Below are 18633 nucleotides of genomic sequence, written 5' to 3'. Positions count from 1 at the left end.
GGCACGTCCCGGGCATCCCCTTGGGATGGCGCAGAAAATTAACAGCAGTTCAGATCTGAGGAACTTTATGACACGTGTATGATAGGACTGAACCAGGGCGTAATTGAATGACGGATGAGCTTCCAAGAGCCACATTTCCAGGGAGTAATGAAAAATAGAAGTGCTATTGACTAAAGGAGCTTTCGGCGGCCGGGCGGCACGGCGCGGGATGAGCCGCTGCCGGCGGGGGGAATGCATCAATACGGCGAGTAATAGCTCAGTTATTATAACTCTGGAAATGTCATTCAGGCCTAACCAGAGAACACTGGCTATTAACTAGCCTTAAACAGAACACGCCGGGCGGGAGCCTGAGCCGCCAGCGCCTGATAATTATTTTACTTCTTTTCATGGCTCTGTCGCCTTTCCCACTGCGGGGAGCCCGGCCTGAGTGCCCGCAGCCCCGGGGGTCGCTGTTCCTGCCTGTGGCACTGAGCCAGGCTGGCCTCCTTGGGAGCTGCTCCAGGGCAAGGCCCCATCACAGCCCAGTTTGTGCCTGTCCCTCGCAGGGATTGCTGGTGTTGCTCTTGTCACCTGCAGCTACAAGCTCAGGGCTGCAGGCTTTGTGCACAAGCCTCCCTGTGTCCCTTCCTGCATCGCTTCCCATGCACGTTCCTTCCTGCGTCCCTCCCTGCATCTCTTTCTGCATCCCTCCCCCTGCATATCCCTTCCTGCATCCCTTCCTGCATCCCTCCCTGCATCCCTTTCTACATCCCTTCCCATGCACATCCCTTCCTACACTCCTTCCTTCATCCCTCCCTGCATTTCTTCCCTCATTCCTTCCGATGCTCATCCCTTCCCACTGTTTTTCCCCTCATCCCTCTCCATATCCTGCCAGTGCCTCTGCCGAGACATCCAGCCGGCAGCGATGGGATCTGGGCTGGCAGAGGCCGGCTCAGGGCCCGGTGCCCTGCGGAGCCCCGAGGTGTAATGAAAGCCCAGGGGAGAGTATCGAGTGATCCTAAATGGATTTTCTCCATTAGCTCAGCCCCATCAGCCGGTTATCTGCTCCTGGAGCGCTCCGGGGCTGCCGCCAGTGGCACTTAGAGCGCTGCCAGCACCTGCTGCCGCAGCACGGCGCAGCACCCACCTGCTGGCACCGCCAGAGGGGGACCCATCCTGCCAGCCCAGCACCATCCTCCTGCTTTTGGGGCACCCTTTTTGGGGGCCAGCGTGCCTGTGGGAAGGATGGTGAGATGCAGGGTGTCCCACAGCCCAGCCTTATCTCTGGGTGCCCCAACATTCCACCCGGCCGTGAGAGAGGTTGTGGCGAGGGGGCACGGCGGGGTGAGGGAGGGCCAGCTCCTTCCCACACACAGCCACTCCCTGCTTGGTAAGTCGGAGTTCATCATTAGCCAGGAAATTATTAATTGTTGAGCAGACAAAAGGCATCGCTCGGCCCCCCCCCGGAGACCCTGCCAAAGGGAGCTGTCGGGGGGGGCGTGATAAATTCTGGCTCCGCAGCCCCGCACTGCCAGGACGGGGGGACAGTGCTGTCCTTTGGCCGGGGGTCACCGCGGGTCTGGGGCCCGCCCGCTGTCCCCTGGCAATGCCAGGGTGGCGCTGAACAGAGGCGGGGGGCTGCGGGGTGACAGGCAGGTGCCTGCCCCGTGCCGTGCCGTGTCCGTCCTTCTGAGCCGTGTCCCCGCGCCCGCCCGGCCCCGCCGTGACGCCCCGCTGGGCAGCGGCGGCCGATTTCCACCGCGTCGGCGTTTTCCCGGTGATTGCGGGGCCGGCGCTCGCCCGGCTCCCGCCGATCAAATTACCACTGCTGCTCGCCCCAAATTCCCTGCCAGTCCAAGTGTTCCAAGGTTAAAGAGTCACCGGTGCTCCTGCCAACCCCCTCCCTGCTGCCACCCATCTCACCGCTGCCTGGAATTCAGCCGCCAGACGAAAATAGTGGCCAAAAAGTGAAATAATGCACCAGCCCGTGTTTATCCATGTTAATTTGTGTGTCTTTAGCCAGTTGGGATGGGGAATGTGCTCCTTCTTTGCCGCTCCTGCTGCTGGACCCGCACCATGCAGGAAGATCCAGCCCTGGGGCAGAGAAACTGAGGCACAGAAGCAGTGGATACCATGCTGGTGTCACAGTAGGACCGTGCCGTGTCCCAGTTGTGGCTCTGGGATGAGACAAATGGAACGGCTCTGTGGAGTGCCAGGACAGTGGCCAGTTTGGCTCATAGACCAGAGTGTGACACTGATCTATCTCCTCAGTGGCCTTTCCTGCTGCCACCCTGGCCCTCACAGCACCAGGGACACCCAAAATCTCCCTCCAGCCTGGTGAGAGTGGGACTGGCAGGGTGGATGCCCCAGGAAAGGCTGTCCGTCCCCCCCGGGACAGCGGGGAGGTGACAGCAGATGAGACAAGAGGCTGGCACCGACACCGTGCCGCTGGTGACCCCACATCTTGAGGCTCTGCCTGCAGCATGTCAGGCCCAGCCACAACGATGCTGGGGCTCGGCCGTGCTAATGAGGTCACCCCTGGGGGGCTGTTTACCCCATCCCCCGCTGGAGACCCCCAAAGGGCGCCTTGATCCGGCTGTCCCAGCGGGCTGCGGCGCGGAGCCGGCGCGGGCGGCGGGGGGCCCGGCTGTCACCGGCTGATAACCCCCAGCGGCTCCGTCCCGTGCCCCTTATCAGCGCCCGCCCGCCTGGCCAGACGCGGTAATTAGGGCGCTCAGCGTGAGCCCCCGAGCACGGATGAGCACGCGTGATCCCGTGCACGGCTGGCACGTGCCCGGCGGCCGGCTGCGAGAGACGTGCGGCGCCCGACGGCGGCGGGGACGTGAGCGGGGCCGGTGTGCGCGGGGCTGAGTGTGCACGGGGACACGAATGCCAGGCTGGTGCCTGTGTGCCAGGCTGCCGGCCATGGGGACGCACGCGTGTGCTGCACGGTGACACGCAGTGATTTGGGAATGAATCGCCTCCCACTGGAGCCCGGTGGCCCCGTCACCTTCACTGCCAACCACCACTGTCACCCCTCCTGCCACCTGGCTCTGCCCCTTCTGCGGCTGTCTGGGTCCGCTGGCCCTTGCCCTGATCCCTCTTGGACCCTCACTGCTCCCCCTGGGCCTGACAGATCTGGGTGTCCTGCGAGCCCCTGTGCTGGCTTTGCCCATCCCATCACGGCCGTCCTGTTGTGGCCACCCTTGTGTGCCCATTGCTGTGTGCCGTCCTGCTGTGCCCATCCCACCCTGCCGTGCCCGGCTCGCCGTGCCCGGCTCGCCGTGCCCCCGGCTCCCGGCGCAGCCGCGGCGCTGCTGGCACTAACACAATTACTGTGACACTTCCCAGCCCTGTCTCTCCGACAGTTGAGTTTCTGCTCTGATTCGATTTGCGCGGACCCGGCCGTGGGCCCAGCTGGCTGCCGCCATCCCCGGAGCCGGCCGGCCGCTGGCGCTCCCTGCGAGGGGCAGCCGTGGCCCGAGACCCCCCCGGTGCCCCCCCACCCTGGAGGGCACCGCGTCACCGAGGGCTGGCAGCAAGGGATGCCACATGGGCGGTGTCACATTCATGATCGGTGTGGCTCCTGGTGCCTCAGTAGCCGGGAGCTGCTCCTGGCGATGGCAGAGCTGTGCTGGGGCGTGAGGGCGGTGCCAGCCCCCAAAAACGTGTGGGGAGGGGTGCGGGGCAGCAGGCCCCGCTCTGAGTGGTGTGCCAAGGGAGGAGATGGGGATGATGGAGCCTGGGGTGCCATGAGCATGAACGGGGCACAGAGGAGCACCAGGGTGGGGTCTCAGGGTGGCCTGGCACAGTGCAGTGAGGGGCCTGGGGGTCACTCACCCACAGCCCAGCCCGGGGCTCAGGGTCCCTCCTCAGTCCCCATCCCAGGGGCTCGTGACCGGCACCACTTGGTGGCCGCAGGTTGGGCCGGAGCAGCTGGGGCCGGGCTGAGGGAGAAGGAGTTGGAGCGGGACCTCTGCGCCGCCCCACTTTATTATTGAATTTAACCTACAGTCTTCCTTACATGCCACAGTGCCCGTAACTAGTGCAGAGGCTGCTTTTATGTGCAAATGAGGCTTTTTTTTTTTTAATCTTTGACAGAGAATGTGCTGTGTTTACATAACAGAGGGCCCTGGTACTCTGGAGAGGGCCACTGACAGTGCTGGCAGGAGATGTTAGGAAAGATCTAACATTTCTGATCTCTGTTTAGCCAGAGGCGCTGCGAGGCGGCGGGAGCAGCAGGGGAGGGTGGCTCTGGGGTGCCCGGGAGAGCAGCTCGGCTATGCCTGCCCAGGGCTCCGGGGCCAGGAACCTGGTGCAGAAGGGATGGAGCAGCTGCAGGAATGGGGTGGCACCAGAGGGTCACGATCTGGGTGTCCCTGTGCTGTGAGGGAGACCCCAGAACCTTCTCTAGGGTCTCCAACCCAATGGCTTGGGACAGGGCTGCCCTTCTCCTGTTGTTGACGGTGCTCCCTGAAGTTTGGGAGCATCCAACAACCTTGGGATGACCAAAAAGTGGTGGTGAGCCCAAAGCTGGTGGTGAACCAGCAGCCAGGAGCTGAAGGGATGAACTGACCCAGCTTCCCTTCGTCATCCACTGCTACCAGCAAAGGGAAAAACTCCTCCTGCCAGGTTAAGTGGAAAAATGACCAATATCCTGCGGCCTGCCAGGTTCAAGCGCATTAATTCCAGGGAGTCGGTTAATGGCAGTATTGATTAGTCTCAGCGCTGGGCTAATGAGCATCCATGCTAATGAGGGGTGAGTGGTGGGAATTGCAGCAGCTGGAGTGGTTCCAGGGAGCTTTGGTTGTGGGGCGAGGGTAGAGCTCCCCAAAAAGAGGCTCCACCTGCCTGGGGAGTGGGTTCATGCCCCTGGATAGGCTGTGGCATGTGGAAAATGGAATATTTGAGTGCTAAAACCACGATTTCCGGCTGACACCTGTGTTTTTTCTGGACAAGAGGGTGATGTCATGAGTCTGAGGGAAAAACCCATCTGATCCGTGCTTGGCATCATGGCAGGGTCCATCCACCCAGCGTGTCCGTGTCGTGCTGGGTCATGTGGAACTCCCAGCTCCTGGTGCATCCATGGGGCCATGGCTCTGGTTGGGTTTATCCCAGGCACTCTGAGCTCCGGGGTTCCTCTCAGGGAGGCGTTGTGTGGGAAGGAATCTCCCGATCCCAATCCTGTTCATGGCCCAGTGGGGCTGAGGGCAAAGCCACTCTGGCTCTTCCTTGAAAAGTTGCTCTCAGTTTTTGAGCTCTGCTTTTTTCTCTCTTTTTTCACTGCAAAGACTTGAAAGGCCCCGTTCCTCCCCTGCTGTCTCCAGCAGCCCCCCTGGCCCTGTGTCACTGCAGTCACTGTGTGGGGATGGGATGGGGGGTGACATCCCAAGTTTGGCTTTGCATTTCCTTTGTGCAGCTTGGCAAAAAGTGGGATGGGGAGGGAGAGTGAACTTGGAGTTTGGAGAACCAAGAGCAGGTTTTGCTTTGGGGTGCCCAGGAGTATCCTTGGAGTTGGCCCCGCAATGCAGTGCCCAGCCCTGGAATGGGGCACAGTGCTACTGTGGGATGCAGGAGATGTAATGGGGTGCCAGCCCCACAATGGGATACCTGTCCAATACTGAGGTACCAGCCCCACAAAGGCTACCAGGGGTGCCAGCCCCACAGTGTGGTGCCAGTACCAGCTGTCGGTGAGGATCAGTTCCCATTATTCCATGAGTATCCCTGCAGCTGGAGGAGGCTGAGCCGCTTCCGCGGCGTTTTCGGCACTGCTTTGGTGGGAATCCTCTCCCAGGTACCACGTGCCCAGGCCCCGCCAGGCTGGCGCTTGCATTTAAACAAATTTTATTTTCTTCTGTGTGCTAAAGCCTCCCCACAGCCTGCAGGATCGGGCTCGGCTCTGCTTCCGGATCCGCAATCAGGCTGAAATAACAGCTCCGGGGGTCCCCATTCATCTCCGCGCCGCTCTCCTCGTGCATCCCATCTCATCCTGCTCTGTCACCCCGTCCTGTAATATCTCAGCATCTCCCTAAAGCAAAAGATGACAATAAAGTGTAAATGGGGAGTGTTGGCTCTGGAGCATAATGATGGCAATTTAGATGCCAGCCGTCATTTCCCCGCCGTTGCCCCAGGTAACAGGAGCCGCTGAATCCTGTGGGAACTCGGCCGAGGCGGGACGAGGTTACCTCGGAGGCTGATGGCTGTCCTGGGATTTTCTGTCATTTACCTTAAAAGGAGGGAAAGGGAAATATCCGTCAGTGGAGGTGTGAGCTCCGGCAGCGCCACGCTGAGCCGGGCTGGGGTTGCTGCTCCCCTGCTCCAGCTGAGGCAGTGCTGGTCCCTGACCAGCTCCAGGGATGGCAGGGCTGGGGAAGTGCCCCCTGGGTCTGCATGGAATTTTTCATTACCCACAATGCCTGCAGCAGTCCTCATCCCCATCCCTGTGCCCATCTCCATCCCTATCACTGTCCCTGTCTCTATCCCCATTCCATCCCCACCCCATCCCTGTCTCTGTCCCCATTCCCATCCCTGTCCCCATCCCTCTCCTTATCTCTGTCTCTATCCACGTTCTTGTGTCCATCCCTATCCCTGTCCTTGTGTCTATCCGCATTCACATTCCCATCTCCACCCCTGTCCCACCCCTGTCCCAGCCAGAGCAGCTCCGGGGCTGTCAGCCCAAACCCAGCTGCCGTCAGCGGAGCCGTCGCCGTCATTCCCGATCCCGGTGTTTGAGCTCCTGAATATGGAGCCGGTCTCGGAGGTTTGGAGCGGAGATAAATATCGGCATTAAAGCTGTCAGGGCCGGCGCCGCGGCGCTCCCACGGGGTCACCAACGGGGTCACCGATGGTGGCACTGCTGGAACCGGACCCTCCCGCTCGCCACGGCTCCCAGTGACAGCCCCGGGGGGTTTGATCCCATCCCGCTGCTCCCAAAGGGGGAATTGTTTCCCAGAGCACCAGGAGGACCAAGAGCCCCAGCCCTGCCCGTGGTTCGGTGGGCACTGACATTTCCCAGGGATGTGGTCGCAGCTGGGACCAGAGTGTTCCCTGGATTCCCTGGCTGGAAAGCTCTGGGAAAGAGGAAAGGAAAGGGAAAGGGAAAGGGAGAGAGAAAAGGGAAGGAAAACTGAAAAGGAAAGGGAAACTGAAAGAGAAAGGGAAGGGAGGGGAAGAGAAAGGGAAGGGAAAGAACATAAACATGACAGGCATCCCTAAAGCCCCTCCACTGCCTGGCTGGGCCCTGGGGAGCCCCTGTGCCCCCCGCCCCGTGCCCACCTCCCCGTGCCCCCAGCCCCTGCCCGTGCCTGTCCTGCCCCCCATGCTCCCGCTCGCCCCCTCTTTATTTTTTTAATCAGCAGCGTCGCTTTCTGGCGCCGAAACATTTCCCAGCCCCACACTCAGGAAACCTCATTAACACAGATCAAAAGGAGCTTTTAATGATTTATAAAGGTGCAGCAGTTTGGAGAAATTAAATAATTTAGGTGCTGTGTGTACGGCGGGGTCCCTCCGGACCACATTACTGGCGCTCCGCGAGCCACGACGACGTCCCCGCTCTGTCCCACCGTGGCACCAGGGACAACGCCGGAGCCTCCGGGGACTGGGACTCGTCACTGCCACCCTCCCGGGGGTTGGGGTGGATGGGGACAGGGCGTCCCCTGAATGTCATCTTATCCCTGCCAGTGCCAGGGCTTGGCCCTGGTGGGATGCTGGGATCCTCCGGCACAGCCTGGAGGGAGTTTGGGAGGTGCCGGTGCGGGCGATGCTCGCTCTCCACCATGGAAAGTATTTGGAAACACAGTTAAAATCAACCTTGGCACTGGTGAGGTGGTGGCATGGGGCAGTGGGGTGGGGTGTGGGGGTGGTCAAGCCCACTGGACCAAAACTAGGTGGACACAGGTGTCCAGGTGCATCCAGCTCCGGCTCCATCCCCTCCCAGCTCCGCAGGCGACTTCTGCCTCTTGAGCAGGGAGTAGGGATCAGCCTTCGGGGCACTGGGACCAGCACGTGGCCCAAATTCCCCCCGATGGCCCCGTCTGGCTCCTGCCCAGCGCTGCCGTTGTCCCGAGGGATGACGCTGGGCTCGGGCTCAGCAGCGATTCCGGCTGCCCAAGGAGAAGGAGAAGCAGATGGAAAACCGGCTTAAACGTTCCCGGCGTGAAGTCCATTGCTGGCCACGGACATGCCAGGAGCCAGCCGAGCAACAGGATTAATGCAGAAAGGAGCTGCTGGAAGGGGTCGGTGGGCGCCTGCGCCCCGGGGGCCCTTCCCTGCCACCCCCCCGGCTCCGGGAGCCACTTTTTCCCCGTTTCCTGAGGGGGGGACACCTTGCAGGGCTGGGGGAGCCGGGGGGGTTGACATTGGCTGCTCTGCAGCTGAATTTCCATCGGGTTGTATTTAACAGCCCCAAAGAGGGCAGGAGGGCTGGGGGGGGGGCTGGTTTGGGGGGGCGGGGGGGGAGCTGCTGTGTTTTATTTTGCTCTGTAATAGGCTTATTACTCCTGATCACGCTGTGACTATTTGAATGAAGGAGATTTCGGGAGATGAAAGCGGAAGGGAGATTTTAAATCTCTCAGTGCCTGGCCCTGCAAGGACGGGTGCCCTTGGAGCAGGGGGGGCCCCATACCTGGCCCCCTGCCCCAGTTCCCCCCTCGCCCCTCTGCCCCTGTGAGCCCCAACCGGCCCCCAGTTGTTCCAAACCTCCTAATTTCCAGCCTCAATTTATTCATGGCTGGTTTATACCCATTTGTTTATGTGCCAACACCGTTCCTCAGCTTAAATAGCTCTTTTCCATCCATAATATCCCCCCCCCCCCGTATTCCAGTGGGCGCAATCATATCTCTTTTCAAGCTGTTCAGGAAAGAAAAATCTGAATTATTTAACCCTTGGGACACTGGCTGGTCTCACAGGGTGTAGAGACAAATCCGCTTTGTTCCTGTGCTGGGTCGCTGCCCGAATTCGGGAATTTTGGGAGGATGCTGCTGCAGCTCAGAGGGGAAACTGAGGCACTGGCTGTGGTTTGGGGGAGCAGGACCAGGGTTTGGGTGTGGGATTTGCTCTCCTGGTTGGGTCTGACCTGCAGGGGCCAGGGCTCTCCATCTGCAGGTGCCTCTCCTCTCCCCTCCATAGTGAATATCCAAGAGGTAAAAACTTGAGGATCCAATGTGTTTCCAGCATGGAGATGCCACCCTGCCCGGCGTGCTGCGGGGACACAGGGGCTGGGAACTGCCAAAGGGGCTTCAGCAGCTCTGAGATTTTAATTCCGGACAGTTTCCCTCCGATGGATTCTTGCTCGTGTCGTGAAGGGGCAGGGGTGTCACGGTGCTGGGAACTTGTCAATTAAACCCAAACCTGATGGAGCCAGGCTCGGTGGGTGACATGTCCTGTGCTGGGGACACCCCAGGGAGGGTGGGAGCATGGAGCTCCGGAGCCGGGGTGTCCATGGAGCGTGGGCTGCCAGGCCGGGGGGTGTCCCGGGGTACTTCCCTGGTGATGGCATCATCCCCATCCCACGGCATCATCCCCATCCAGTGGCATCATCCCTGGTGATGGCATCATCCCATAAGATCATCCCAAAGGAGAGTGACTCCCTCCCTGCGCCACCCCCCATCTCTGTCTGGGCCATTAATCATCTTTAATCAGCTTTAATTCAGCAATTTGTCAGGCAGGCAAAGGCCCTCAAAGTGAGTTTTTCCTCAAAAATGTAATAATTATTATTACTGTTATTCCCCTGATATGTGGGCCCCCCCCCCCGCCTTTGCTTTGGCTTTAGTAACGATCATTAAAATAAATAATTTTTTAAAATAAAAGGCCGAGAGAAGACGGTTTTTTTGTTGGTTTTTTCTTTAAATATTTTTTATTGTTCTCTGTGCATTTGAAAATTGTTTCCCAGTAAATTCCAGCCCTTTGTATTAATTTTACATTTTCCAATGTTACCTTGCCAGGGGCAGGGTTGGCACAACTGGCTCAGGAAAGGAGAGGGAAGGAGAGGGAGAAACCCTGCTCCTTAATTAGCGTGTTCCCTGTGTGATCAGAGAGCTTATGAGGCAGGTAATGAGCTGGAGGGGGGCTGCAGGACCCCCCCCCCTCCCCACACCACCTCCCTTCTTCCCCCCCTTCCCTTTTGGGGGTCACCCTCCGCCGCCATCCCACCGCAGGGATGGGGATGCACTTTCGGGGTGTTCCTGGATGAGTTGAAGCCATCTCAGCAGCTGCCAGAGCCTCAGGGGGTGTTTGGGACCCCCGAGATTCCGCTTTGGGAGGTTGAGGGGGTTGTGCTCACTGTCCCCAGCCCACCAGGGCTGTGCTGACCGCTCCAACCACCGGCCAAGCCCCGGAGCTGTGGGGTGACCACTGCCCCTGGCAGTGCCGAGGTGTTGGGGGGCTACCTGATGGGGGGAACCTTAAATTGATGGGAAAAAACCTCAGTCAGTGAGGAGGGGAAGCCAAGCTGCCAGAGGGGAACGGCGAATTTGGCCTTGAGCTCCACCAGCTGTGGTGCTGGGGGTCTGGAATTTGGGGAGGGGATCACCGGAGCCGCCCTGAGGAGCTGGAGGGGGGTTGCTGGCATGTGCCACGGAGTTCTCCAGTGCTGCTAATCCCTTAATCTCTTGGATAATCGGTGCCAAGAACACCAATGACACCGGGATTGCGGCGCTGGGCTGCGGCGATGCCAGCACCGCCAGGAAGAATAATTTTTGTGTGGTTTCCTACCAGTTGGTGCTGGTTTGTTGGCATGAAACAAAGAAGATCTGGGTTAGTCTGGAGGTTAATGGGGCTGGGGGGTTGGATCAGGCTTTGGATCACAGAGAGGTGAGGCCCTGGCACAGGGTGCCCAGAGCAGCTGTGGCTGCCCCACCCCTGGCAGTGTCCAAGGCCAGTTTGGATGGGGTTTGGAGCAGCCTGGGACAGTGGAAGGTGTCCCTGCCCACGGCATGGGGGGACTGCATGGGCTTTAAGGTCCTTCCCACCCAAACCATCCTGGAATTCCATGGTCCTGTGTTCCCCTCCTTAGCCACGTATCCGATAGTCCTGGATCAGCTGGAGGCACCACTTGATCTCCCAGGAATGGCTCTCCTTGGCTCGTTCCTGCCAAACAAGAGCCTTTTCAGTCCCCAGAAGAGCGGCTTGGCAGAGTCCCAGCCCAGGACACCAAGCAGGGCACAGAAACAGAACACCCATGGGGGCTGGATGACCTTCAAGGTCCCTTCCAACCCAAACCTCTGTGTGACTCCGTGATTCCAGCGTGCCGGGAGGGGTCTCCAAGTGAGCGAGAGCGAGTTTGTGACCCTCTGACCCAACGTCTCCGCAGGTTCCACCGCGGGGACTACACGGTGGAGGTGAGCATCAACGACTACCTGGACATCTACTGCCCGCACTACGAGGAGCCGCTGCCGGAGCGGATGGAGAGGTACATCCTCTACATGGTCAACTACGAGGGCCACGCGTCCTGTGACCACCGGCAGCGCGGCTTCAAGCGCTGGGAGTGCAACCGCCCCGACTCCCCCAACGGGCCCCTCAAGTTCTCCGAGAAGTTCCAGCTCTTCACCCCCTTCTCGCTGGGCTTCGAGTTCCGACCCGGCCACGAGTACTACTACATCTGTGAGTGGGGATGGGGATGGGGTGGGAGTATCCCGGGGGTGGTCCTGGTGGCTCGGTTTGCATTGGTGACCCAAAATGCTGCAGAATCCCCCCAGAACTGCAGCGTGTCCAACTCAGGGCAAACATCACATGGAAACCTTTGCTGGGGCTGTCACAGCTCTGGGCATTACAATGACCAGGACTGTCCAGAGGCACTGGTCTCATCCCAGTGGAAATGGCACTGGGAATGGCCCCAGCCCCAGGCAGTGTTCCCATAATCTCCTGTGTATTCTTGTGCTCTCAAAAATATTCCCATGGTGTCACATGTAATTCCTGTGCTCTCCCATGTAATTTCCATCCTCTCACATATATTTCCATGCTCTTCTATGTGTAATTCCTATGCTCTCCCATGTAATTCCCATGTTCTCACATGGAATTCCCGTGCTCTCCCATGTATCCCCATGCTCTCCTGAATCTGGACTCCCTTTCTCACCCAAACCTGAACGGCCTGGCCTGCTCTGGAGGAAACTCCGGTGCTGGCTGCAGGACGAGGGCTCCTGGCAGGGAATTTCCAGCTCCAGAGCATCCACAGGAACAGGAGGGGGAGAGGAGCGCACTGGAAAAATAATCCAGCAGTGCTGGGAGCAGGTGCTGGGATAAAACCCAAACCCAAACGAGGAAGCGCGGCCCCAACCCCGCCGCCCTCTCCGGAGCCACGGCCACGCTCCTCCGCCTTATCATTCCTCCTCTTTTTCCTAAAGCAGCTGTTTTCAGCCCACTTAATTTGTTCCTTTTATCTATATTAAATTACCATTTCCCCCCTCTCTCTTTCCCCCCGTAAAATGTCACCAGCGCAATAACTGCGGCCACAACTCTCTCTGTCTCTCTTCCCCCCCCAACAACCCCCCCGCTTTTATTTTATTTTATTTTTTTTTATTTTTTAATGTCGTTAGGGAGAGATTACACAGGAGTAAATGGGAAGCTGATCATTGCTAACCCGGTTAGAATTCCCGTCATGCGGAACATTAGAAATTATGCCTCTTTGAGGAACCGTATTTAGCAGACATGAAAGAAAAGAAATTACCTCCTCCTCGAGCCCACGGATTGGAATCCATTAACCCGCCAGCACCGGGACACGCTCGTGCCTCTGGAGCGGGTCAAGGGCACGCGCTGGCCCTGGGGATGGAGCTGGGATGCAGCAGCATGGGATGGAATCCTGCGGGATGGGATGCTGCGGGATGGCATGCCTGTGGTGCCGCTCAGTTCAGCACTTTCTCCATCCCCCCCCACCATGGGGTGTAGTGCCAAAAAGGAAAAGAAAATGGGAGGGTAAAAAAAAAAACCATCCCCATGGAAGGTTGGCAGCAGCCCTGGAGGTGATGGGATGGAGTGGGATGGAGGAGTTGGGGCGCTCATGGTCCTGCTCAGCTCAGCACCATTTCCTCCCCCCCATGGGGTGAAGTGCCAAAATGGAGAAGAAAAGGGAAGGGTAAAAACCCTGCTTTAATTAAAAAAAAAAAAAAGAGAAAACTAAATCTCTTTTTACATATATATAAAAGAATCCCATTTTCTCGTCCTAAGAGGAAGTATCACCCCAATAATTACTGTGATTCCTCCCTTTCTCCCAATGTTTATTATTTTTATTCAGTGCCTTGACCCTCGTTTTGCCACTGTCCCCACAATCCACCCCCTTTGTCCCCTTTTCCTCCCGCAGCCGCGTCCCCCCCAAACACGGTGGACAGGCCCTGCCTGAAGCTGAAGGTTTATGTTCGGCCAACAAGTAAGTGAGAGGTCTGGGGGGTCCCTGGGGGCATCCCCAGCTCCTGCCCCATGGGTTGGGGACGAGTGGTGGCCTTTGGGTACCACCCCGATGGTGACAGGGATGGGGACAGGGTCCATCAGCTCTGTTGGAGCCATCTCAGCACTGTCCAGACACAGGGAAAAAAAAATTAATAACAATAATCATCCCTGCTCAGTGGCTACTTTTCCAACTCGCATAAATCAGCCATTTAAAAAAACAAATTAATAATTTTCTTCTCCTGTTAACGTGTAATTAGCAAATGGCAGCGGCTCTCCCCGGGGACAGCGGAATGTCACCGGGTAACCGATGGCTCTCGCCTCCCTTCCTTTGGTGGCTTTAAAATAAAACCCAACATAACAGAATCATCTGTAAAAACTCATCATGTTCTATTCAGGATGAGGGGAGGGAAAAATCTCTCCCGATATTATTTTTTAGCATTTTAATAATATTGGGATTTTGTTCCATCTTGCGGAGGGGAAGAGGAGGGGAAGGGAGAGAGAGGCTGGGCCTGGGGGATGGTGGGACTTCCCTGAGGGGGCACCCCTTGACTGGGTCTGGCCCTGGAATGAGTCTGGAAACTTCATCCCGGCACGAGGGACCCTCTGGAATTGGGGGGCACGGGGGAATCAGGTGTGCAGAGCACTGGAGCATCCCCAGGCAGGACCAGACTCTGCTTTTCCTGCCTCCGGGTCCATAAAAACCCATAATCCAGTGGCAAACCGGAGCGAGCTGAGCTGGGGAGCGGCCACGTGGGGTCCCGCGTGCCCCCCGTGTGCTCCGGGCTGCCCTGGCCGGGACCCCCAGGCTGTGGGCCAGGGGTGACCCTGCCCCGAGCGGGTCCATCCCCGGCTAAACCCCCGGGACAATGTCACCCCGCTCCGGCGCACGGGGACGGGGCACAACGCTCCGTAATCCCGGTAAAGGGGCAGGAACCAGAGCGCCCTGGGGAGCCCCCTCGGCATTCCCACCCTCGGAGCCACACTCGGATGTCCCCGTGTCGGGTCCCAGGGGTGGCAGCTGCGCTTTTGGGGAAGCTGGGATTTGGGGAGGGGTCAGCGCCCAGCTCACCGCCACGGGAATGCTGCCAGACACCAATCCCGGGGTGCCGAGCGTCACCGCGCCTCCGGTTCCAGCCCGGATCGCAGCCGTCCCGCCGGCTCACCCGCCCTCTGTTCCTTCCTTTTCCACAGACGATTCCCTCTACGAGTCCCCGGAGCCCATTTTCACCAGCAACAACTCCTGCTGCAGCCTCAGGGTGCCGCCGGCGGCGCTGGCGGTGGTGCCGGTCGTCTGGACGCTCCTGGTCTCGTAGCACCGACACCGACGCGCCGGGAGCGGCTCCGCGGGGCGGGAGCGGCCCGGGGACGGATCCCGCCCGCCCCGAATCGCCTGCGTGGTGCCCAGGGAGGGTCGGTGCTGCCGGCGAGGATCCTGCCGCCGCCTGAAGTCCCCGCCGTGGCACGGCCGTCCCGCCGGGAGCGGTGCCGGGCTGTCCCGGGGGCTGGGTCCCGACTTCCATCCCTGCCCTGCAGCCCCGGCTGTCCCGGTGGGGCGTTGCTTTTTACATTTCTAGACCAAATACAGAGTCCTCGTCCGTTTTGGGGTTTTTTTCCTTTTTTTTTTTTTTTTTTTTTTTTTTTTGTTTTGTTTTGTTTTGTTTTGTTTTTGGTTTGGTTTGGTTTGGTTTAGGTTTTTTTTAAAGAAAAAATATTTTTATTTTTATTTGATGAGTTGTTCCCGTGGGGTCCCCCTGGTGCCAGACTGACCCGCACGGGCCGGGCTCGAGTCCCCGCCGAGCCCTCGTTGCCCCGCCGTGGGCGGAGCCACCGGTAGCCCCGGGACCACCGGACACAGCGATGGTGCCGCCGGCTCCGCGGGCACGGACTCCTTCGCAGCCCGGCCGCAGGACGTCACGGAGCCGGACCCGCCGCCCCCGGCCACCCCCTGCCCCAGGCACGGGGGGCCTGGACGGACGCAGCCCCCTCTGAACCCGGGGGTTCACCCCGTCCCCTCCGCTCGTGCCACGGGTGTCACCGCCGTCCCCATGGGACACCGGGGCGGCTCCGTGAGCAGCCAAGGAAATGGGATGCAGCCAAGGAGACGGGGCACGGCTGGCCTGGGGACGCTGGGATGGCCGGCACGGGGAGCCCTGGCGATGTCTGGCCAGCGCAGGAGCAGCACTGGGAGAGCAGCGAGTGGCCAGCGAGGAGAGCGCCAGGGACGCCTGGCACGGGGAGCAGCGGGAGCGGCCAGCGCCGGGAGCAGCGAGTGGCCACCGGCATGGAGAGCACTGGGGACGGCTGGCGCCGGGAGCAGCGGGAAGGGCCGGCTCTGGGAAGGCCGGGAATGGCCGGCTGGCACGGGCAGCACCGCCGGGCGCTGGGAGCCGGCAGGCCGGGCTCGCCCAGCCGTGGGCATCGCTCCGAGGGCGTTTGGCCGGCGCCGGGGCGGGAGGAGCGTGTGCCATGGATTTTCCTCCTCCGCCCTGCTCCGTGTCCCCCCCGATGCCTTGGCTGGGGGTACAGGAGTCCCCATGGGGGGGCCGGCGACCGCGTGTGGGACTTTCCTGGTGCTCCCCCATTGTCCCCCGACATTCCAGGGCTGGGCTTGGGGATTTTTCCCTTTTCCTTTGCATTAATAAGTGAACTCCACCCCCCCCCCAAACCCCCAGTCTGAGGTTGGCTGTGACCCCAGGGGTGGCAGATCCCCAGGGAGGGGTCACCCCGCAGCAGCCCCGGGGTCTGACCCCTCCTCGCCTTAAATCTGGGGCTGTCCCACCTTGGGGAGGTCCTGTGCCCATCCCGCAGAAGCCAGGGATGGTCGGTGGTCCCGGGAGATGCCAGAGATGGGCTCAGACCTGGCTGGAGCCCCCCCATTCCGAGTGGATCCCGGCCCTTCCCGCCGTGGGGGCCGGGGGGCTCCGTTCCTGTACATACAGCGCTATACTGTGAGCGTTTTTTTTTATGTATTGTTGAGAATGGATTTTATGGAAGGGTTTATCTTATTTTTATTTTATTTTTATTTTTTAGACTAGGAAGCTGGAATCTTGCAATAAGCTCATCCCCACCATCCAAAAAAAAAAAAAAAAAAAAAAAAAGAAAGAAAAAAAATTTACAAAAAAAAGAAAATTACAAAAAAAAAAAAAAACCACCCCCACATAATTAAAAAAAAAAAAAATTGCATTCCCTGCTGTCCCTGTCCCGTGTGTCCAGACCAGGTCGTGGTTCCCGAAGGTGACAAAAGCATTGTGTTTATGGGGGGGGGATGGGGGGGCACCCGCCGAGCTCCGACGCGGAGCCGGCAGCACCCGCCTGGCCTTCGGTCTGTGTTTTATATATATATAGATTATATATATAAATATCTATATTGTGTACAGCGACTGTGGGAGAGTGGAAGGACGGAGGCGGCAGCGGGGCCGGCTGGGGGAGGGCTGGGGGTCCCCTGGAGCAGCCCCCCCTGCCCTCGGCGCCGTCCCCCCCGTGCTGGTCCCCGTCGCGCCTCGCTCCGTCCTTCGACATTTCCGCTTTCGTCCTCGACGTCGTGCTGATGGTAACCGGATCTCTCACCCCCCATTTGGATTCTGTATTTTTTTATAATAAAATACAAATAAATGTCGTGTGAGGCCCTTGCTTTGAGGAATCACTTTTCCCCGCTCCGTGCGGCTCCATGTCCCCGCTGGGGGGTGTCCAGGGTTGTGTCCCCACAGGGACACAGGGGGTCCAGGGGGTCCATCCTTGCTCCCTGTGCAGCCCCTTTCCCTTGGTACACCAGGGCTCTGCAGCCAGACCTCTCGGCTGGGTGGTGTGTTAATTACGGGAAGGACTTAATTACCCTGTTAATTAATAATAATGGATATTAAATTAATTAATGTGCAATTGTTGATAGTACTTAATTATAGGAGGCGAGGCTGCCTGGCGGGTGGGCGCTCGGGGTTGGCAGCTCCCGCAGCCCCTGCTCCTCACCTGCCGCTGCCTCAGTTTCCCCAGGAATGAGACACCAACAGGTGACATCCTGGCAGGCCACTAAAGCCAGGACAGGCTTCTCTGAGGTGGCATCACGAGCATCCTCTGCCTCTGCTCTTTCTTTTCTTAAATCCTGAACTTTTTTGGAGCGGCCCGTGCTCCTTCTATTCCAGCATAATTAGCAGCAATAGGAACAACCCGCTGGTGATTAATTGAGGCTCCCACAGCTGATCCGAGCTCTGAAGTTTTGCCACCAGAGGGTGAAAGACTCATTTTGCTTTTTAAAAAGGACCATACGTGTGCCAGGAGCGGGAGCGATGCCACCCACCACCGGGGACGTGGGTGCCACCTCCAGCTCCGCCGCTGCTCCGTCAGACGGAACCACCAGCGAAAGAGCCTGGCAGGGATTGACCAAAAAGTGGGTTTTTAGACCCGCTCAGGAGGTTTTCTGAGACCCGGCTCATGATTTTTTTAACGCTGGGAGTTGGAAATAGGGAGGTAAAAATAGCGAGCAGGCAGGCGTGAGGCTGAGACGGATCATCGTTAGTAATTAATTAATGGAGTCGTGGGGCTTTAGGGCCTGAATGGGATCATTTAGAGCCCGTCTCTTCTGCAGAGGCATCGAGGTTTGATGTGAGGAGTGGTGGTGATGGAGGGCTGGGCTGGGCCTGGATGTGCCGTCTGCTGGATCCTGTTGGGCTGCAGGATCCCCATTGCAGCAATATCAGAACGTGAGTGGAGCTGGGTCATTCCCACTGATAATTGGGGCTGATTCCATGGAGTCAGGCTGGGAGGTGCCGTCCTGCTCCCCACCTGCTCCAGAGCAAAGGCACCGGGCCCCCCGGGGATCCAGAGCCCCTGTGGTGATCCCGGAGTGCACAGTTCTGAGGTCTCCATTCCTGCTGCTCCTTGTTCCCTTTCAGCATTTCAGCATTAATTGTTTTTTTTCATTTAATCCCCTGGAGGCAGTGGGTGCTCCGTGCTCCACTGGCTCGTGGAATATCAGACCTGGTGCAACATTCCAGCTGTGGAGAGCACACGGGGTGCAGCTCCCCCAGTCCCGGTGTTGTGGTCCGGGTTTGCACCGTGAGGAGGCTCAGGATGGTCCCCAGTTCCCTCCCTCCCCTGGTCCTCACTCCAGGGACGTTCAGCCAGGCAGGGATGTTCACTGATCCCTGCTGGGCTTTCCAGAGGCATTTTCCCACTTTGTGCCGCAGAGGTGCCTGTTCCAGCAGGGAAGCCACTGTGGCTCAGGGCAACCATGGCCACTGTGTGCCACGGGAAGGTTCACCAGGAGGCCAAACCCTCCCCGGG

General features: G+C 59.0%; 1 protein-coding gene across 2 annotated transcripts in view; it reads left to right on the top strand.

The window, feature by feature from the left end:
* EFNA2 (ephrin A2) overlaps positions 1-16982 on the top strand; it is a 50504-nt gene extending 33522 nt beyond the window's left edge. For both annotated transcript variants that reach the window (XM_053966220.1, XM_053966219.1), the window contains exons 2-4: positions 11288-11577; positions 13271-13336; positions 14548-16982. In XM_053966220.1, coding sequence (XP_053822195.1) covers positions 11288-11577; positions 13271-13336; positions 14548-14669 — 478 coding nt within the window. In that variant the 3' untranslated portion in view covers positions 14670-16982. The remainder of the gene's footprint in view (positions 1-11287; positions 11578-13270; positions 13337-14547) is intronic.
* Positions 16983-18633: the final 1651 nt, after the last annotated feature.

This window comes from Vidua chalybeata, chromosome 27 (genome assembly GCF_026979565.1).
Source record: "Vidua chalybeata isolate OUT-0048 chromosome 27, bVidCha1 merged haplotype, whole genome shotgun sequence".
Taxonomy (NCBI): domain Eukaryota; kingdom Metazoa; phylum Chordata; class Aves; order Passeriformes; family Viduidae; genus Vidua; species Vidua chalybeata.
This window is presented reverse-complemented; position numbering and strand designations above follow the sequence as displayed.